Source organism: Porites lutea, chromosome 1 (assembly GCF_958299795.1).
Source record: "Porites lutea chromosome 1, jaPorLute2.1, whole genome shotgun sequence".
Taxonomy (NCBI): domain Eukaryota; kingdom Metazoa; phylum Cnidaria; class Anthozoa; order Scleractinia; family Poritidae; genus Porites; species Porites lutea.
In genome coordinates, this window is record NC_133201.1 from 21,087,350 (window position 1) to 21,092,815 (window position 5,466).

The 5,466-nt window shown below is 36.8% G+C and overlaps 1 protein-coding gene across 1 annotated transcript; it reads left to right on the forward strand.

The window, feature by feature from the left end:
• The first annotated feature begins 3,337 nt into the window (after positions 1-3,337).
• Positions 3,338-4,797, forward strand: LOC140936160 (UDP-GalNAc:beta-1,3-N-acetylgalactosaminyltransferase 1-like). Its single transcript, XM_073385652.1, has one exon. The coding sequence runs from the start codon at positions 3,489-3,491 to the stop codon at positions 4,494-4,496; it is 1,008 nt and encodes a 335-aa protein (XP_073241753.1). The 5' UTR covers positions 3,338-3,488; the 3' UTR covers positions 4,497-4,797.
• Positions 4,798-5,466: the final 669 nt, after the last annotated feature.

The following is a 5,466-nucleotide window of genomic DNA, read 5'->3' on the forward strand; positions in this document are numbered from 1 at the left end:
AAGCCGTTCTATTTATAAATGTACTCGGGAAAGGGTTGACTCAAAAAATTAGTGGAGATGGAGGCTCCATTTGATGGGCTCCTGGATATGTATATCTGGTGTAGAGTATTCAGGTGTACAAAGTGTCTAAGGCTGGCAATAATGCCTATTATCATTCGAAGCAAATTTTTCTTTCTTTTCATTGGCCGAGAGCCCACCACATGTCCTGCAAATAACTACCTACAAATAATGATCTGCTCATGCGCAATGCCGTCCAACTGTGTTTGGCTGCAAATAATATTCCGCACATGTCTAAAGGAAACCGTGCCTTTCTCCCCCTTGCGATCGCTCTTGCGGGAAAATGGCAGATCGCTTCGCTTCCCGAGGATATTCATTAAAAAAACAAACTCGGTGATCGAATGATAAAACAATTATTGAACTCGGTTATCGCATAATATCGTGATTTGTCAGTGTCTCGCAGATCAATTATTTCCCGAAGCCGAATTAATCTGCTCGCCATAGACAAATCACGATATTTTGCTCAACCTCGTCCAACCTCGTCCAATAACAATTGTTAATTGTTTTACTTATTTTTGAAGCGATGTGAGCGATATGGTATTTCCAATAAATATTTTCATCAATAAGGAAACCTAGATATTTGACATTATTTTTGCATTTTAAAGAAATGTATGAGTTGTTATGATGATCAAATACCTTCAAGTTGACTTGGTGATTTAACTTTTTTTGTCTTGGTCTAAGAATGACAAAGTTAGATTTCTTTATATTTAGTCATAATCAGTTATTTGCAATAAGTCAGTCATAAACCCTAAAAATTTGTGCATTAACTGTAGATTCAAGCGATTTGAGATTTTCGTCAGCATATAACAAATTAGTATTATCAGCAAATAAGTAGAACTTCAATTTATCAGAGCTGTTACATATATCATTTATATAAATAAGGAATAGTAAGGGTCCTAGGACCGATCCCTGTGAGACACCTGATAACTCTACTTCTTTTTTGGATATGTTTTAGGACCAATTTTTGTTGTTTGTTGACGACCCACTAGGTATGATGCAAACCAATTATTAATCATTCCACGAACTCCATAATGATTTAATTTTCTTAATAATATTGAATGATATGCTGTGTCAAAGGCTTTTTGCAAGTCAATGAGCACACCACATGAGTACAACTTTTTGTCCATGTCAGTTTCAGTTTTATTAATTGTCTCTAAAAGGCATGCTCAGTAGACCTTTTTTCACAAAACCATATTGTGAATCATGGAGAATGATGCACTTCTCAATAAATAACTTGAGGCGATTATACATTATCTTCTCGAAGATACGGTTAAAGATGGAGAGGAGTGATATGGGTCTATGATTGGAGGGGTCAGATTCATCACCACTTTTGTAAATTGGAATTACTTTGGCAAGCTTTAATTTAGATGGATAGGTTCCAAATTCAATTGATTTATTGATGAGAATTGATAGAGTTTGGCTTATAATATGTTTAGCCAATCTTAAAATCCGAGTGGGAAATGAATACGGCCCGTGTGCCCTGTTTAGTTGAATAGTCATTATTTCAGAATCAATTTCACAAGGAGATACAGGGTTAAAAAAGAATGATAGATAGATAACCAGTAAATTGCTCTGGTGAATTTGCTTTGGTGAATTTTCTTTTGTACAAAAAGAAAAATAGAGTAGAAGGAGCGTGACCTTTCAAAACATCTTTTCTTCAAGTTCTTTTCTTCACTTTCGTGATGTCTGGTGTGCATGCGCAGCCCTACTAATAAAGGCAAGTAGAATCTTTGTGGCTGCGCGAAAAAGGCTAATTGACAGTGAGAACTCAAAGGGTCCTTCTTGGCTTTTTGATTGTCATCAAAGTCAAGCCCGCGATATAAAAAAGGGGCTGCCAGTCCGAAATCCGCCGGCTGCTTTTGCAAATTAATTGGCGTCAAAAAAGGGCGCACTTTTTAGTTTAATTTCTTTCTTTGAGTCATTCGGCATATATTACATTCCACATAATTATGTCATTCCGCAAGCCATGCCACATGCCATTCCGCAAACTCATTTAACCTTTTACCGTCACCGGGAAAACTACGCGGATCAGAGAAAAGAACCGGCAACAAACATTGCGATTGGTCTACTCTGGATTCTCTTGCCGGGAATAGATGTTCTTCATTTCGAGCAAATGCATTCATTTTGGGGTCTGGTTCATGTTTATAAACAATTCCATTCGGTTTTGCCTAAATGACCTTGCGTCTGAAACTCTATATCTTTTCCTCGGGGTGTAGTTGCTTTAATAGTTATTAATTGCGAGAACGCCTTTTGCAAAAGTTAACAACGACAATAAGCTTTATTTGCATCACTTTAAAAAACCGCTACAGTATTGCAAAAGCTACTGACCAAAAATTATTGATAATTTTTTAAGTTGATTAAAATGACTTATATTAAAATAAAAACCTAATGTTTTCTAAACGAAGTCAAGGGAAACACTTGGACTCGAGAGAAAACAAAACTGTTTCCTTCAAAACTTGGCATAAAGTGTATATTGTTCCACACGGAGTGAAAGCGACCCAAACCGTCCCAGAGACTTAAATGAATGAAAAGATGACAAAAACTATCGCTCTTAATAAAAAACTTTAAAAAAAGGACGAACATCTTATCTCGTGGGCGGGGAAACCGTTAGAAAGAGACCTTGCGCGAGATTGTAACAACATTTGGTGAACTGAACCTGACTTGTTCAATTAAATCTGTATGACTGAAAGTGTTTTCCTGGGAGTTAAAGTTACTGCAAGTCATCTCCATAACCATAACCTAATCAGACAGCGGCACCCAACGACTCTTTTCTGTAAAATATCTGTTCGGAGAAGCAAATATTGCCTTGAACTTTCTATTACTTGAGAACAGCTAAAAATTTCTAGACGACCATTCCATTCATTTACAATTTTCTAAGCTTATCCGATAAATTCCCCATGATTTTCTGAAGTTCAATTTTTTACCTTTTACTTCCCACGTTAGGCTATTTTTCGTAGAGAAAAAGGAAACCTAAAATTTTCAGATTCAAAAATTTGAGTGAGAGAGGAATCAGAAAATGTTCATTTGCGTGATACGTTACCGGTAAATTGCATCTAAAAATTTCGAGAGAAAGATGCTGAAGCAATTGTAACTTCGAAAACACTTAATTTCGCCCAGGATAACCGAACGGATACAAATTTTATAGCGCCGCCTAGAATGCAGTTTCTAGAGCTCTGGATAGCCTAAAAAGTGACTTCAATGTATTTAGGAGAAAACCGTCGTTGGTGCCCCTGATCAGATTGATGATCGTGATGTTTAGCTTTTGAACATATTTCTTTGTTTCGCACTTAGGACTCCTGCAAAAAAATATCTGATTCATTGACCAGCAACTGGAGTCGTAACACTCTTTCTCGCTTTAACCCATCAAAGCTCTATAAGTGAGTAGACAACAAATTCATGAAGAGTCAGCATATAACGCAACACATAGCAAAATGGGAAATGGTTACTTAGCTCAAAGAGGACAGCGGATTCTGACAAAAACAAATCTTCGTAACGCACTGCTCATTGGAGTTTTATCCAGCGTGCTGCTTGTTACATATCTACTTCAGAGCTCTCGACGACATCACAAGAATGATATAAGCTGGAAAATAAATCCATATGTCACCGAACAAGAACCTTATCGTCGACGTTTCTCATGGTTGCTCTCTCGCAAACGTTGCGCCCAAAACGCATTCCTATTAATCTTGGTGCTTTCTGCCCCTGCTAACTCGGACAGAAGAACAGTCATTCGGAGGACATGGGGGAATGATCGATCACTCCAGATGAGATGGAAAACCGTGTTTCTCGTTGGTCAAGCTTTAGACAACAACAATCAGAGTGAAAATATGGCCGCCGAGGGTACGATATACGGAGATATCATGCGAGGAAGTCACATTGACCATTATTACAATCTAACTCTGAAGACGCAAATGGGTCTCGAGTGGGCGGCAGGATATTGCGATTTCAGGTATCTCCTCAAAGTGGATGATGATGTATTTGTTAACCCCTATAACTTGTTGGACCACCTGGAAAAGCCTGACACCCAAGTAACTAACCTTTACATGGGACGCTGTTTCTACAGCGCGCCTGTTCTACGTGTTGGCAAGCACCGAATAACCAGAGAAGAGTACAGTGAGTCTACTTTTCCAACTTACTGCAACGGGCCAGCGTATTTGTTATCGTCAGATTTAGTCCACAAATTAGTGGAATTATTTGACACTTATACCCCTTTTAGACTCGAAGATGTTTATATAGGCATGTTAATTCGTAAAATAGGTGGAGTTGAGGCTGTAGATCACTCAGGCTTTCGCACTCAAGAATCTGGTCAGCCGTGCAAATATTTCCCAAATATGTTTGCTTATCACGAAGCTTCCGTAAAGTGTGCGGAGGAATTGTTTGAAGAAGGGATCAAAGAGAGACTAGAGTTAGAAATTAGCAAACTGGGCAATGCTACAGGCTAAAATGGTTTGAAATAAGTAGGAAATAACGATTTAGTGGTGATCTACTTAGAAGATGACAAAGAAGAACATTTAAACCAGGATTTTGATAGGAAATTAAACCCAATTAGGACAAGTTGTGATAGAAGCAGCAGTAGAAGCAGCGTAATAGACAATAACTTTCTAAAACAGAATCAGTTAGAATCGACAATGAATACTATTCTATTGGTCCAATTGAATGGGACCAATCAGGGGTGCTTTTAGCTTGAAGAACGATCCCGACACCGCGTAGAAAAAACCTCTTACGAAGAAATATTATTTCTGTTAATAGTAACAATTGTAATAATAATAATAATAATACTTATACTATCACTACTTCTATCAATAATAATAATAATAATGACGATGATGGTTTACTAATAGCATTTTCATTACAACATAGCTCTACATCTGTTAGGAAATATAATGCCATAGTTTATGTGATGCAAATAAGCACTATGTTAAAAATAATCAATGAATAATTAAATTCTCAAATGCGGCTTCTGTGCTTATGCCTATGACTGATTTCTTCATGTGGGTTCAAAAAACATAACTAACAAACAAACTAAATAAATAAATAAGGACTTAGAGGTAACACGTCCCCTCAGTTCAGTTGTTGTTGTTGTTGTTTTTTTTCGTCTACCTGCTTTCTGGTCGAATTGGAACTTCGAGATGTTAGTTTTTGAGAAAAGGGGAAATAATAATAATAATAATGGAATTTATATAGCGCTTATACATCGCTGTTCTAAGCGCTTTACAATGTAAAAAAGGACAAAGAATATCATTAATCACAAGCTTACATATAACCCTACTGTACATATTGAGAAATTTATATCATACACATCTTAAAAAGGAAAGAAAACAAAAACAAATATGATGAAACTAAATGTCATATACCTTTTTAAAAAGAAACGTTTTCAACTTCGATTTAAAAGGATTAATATCAGTACAAGCT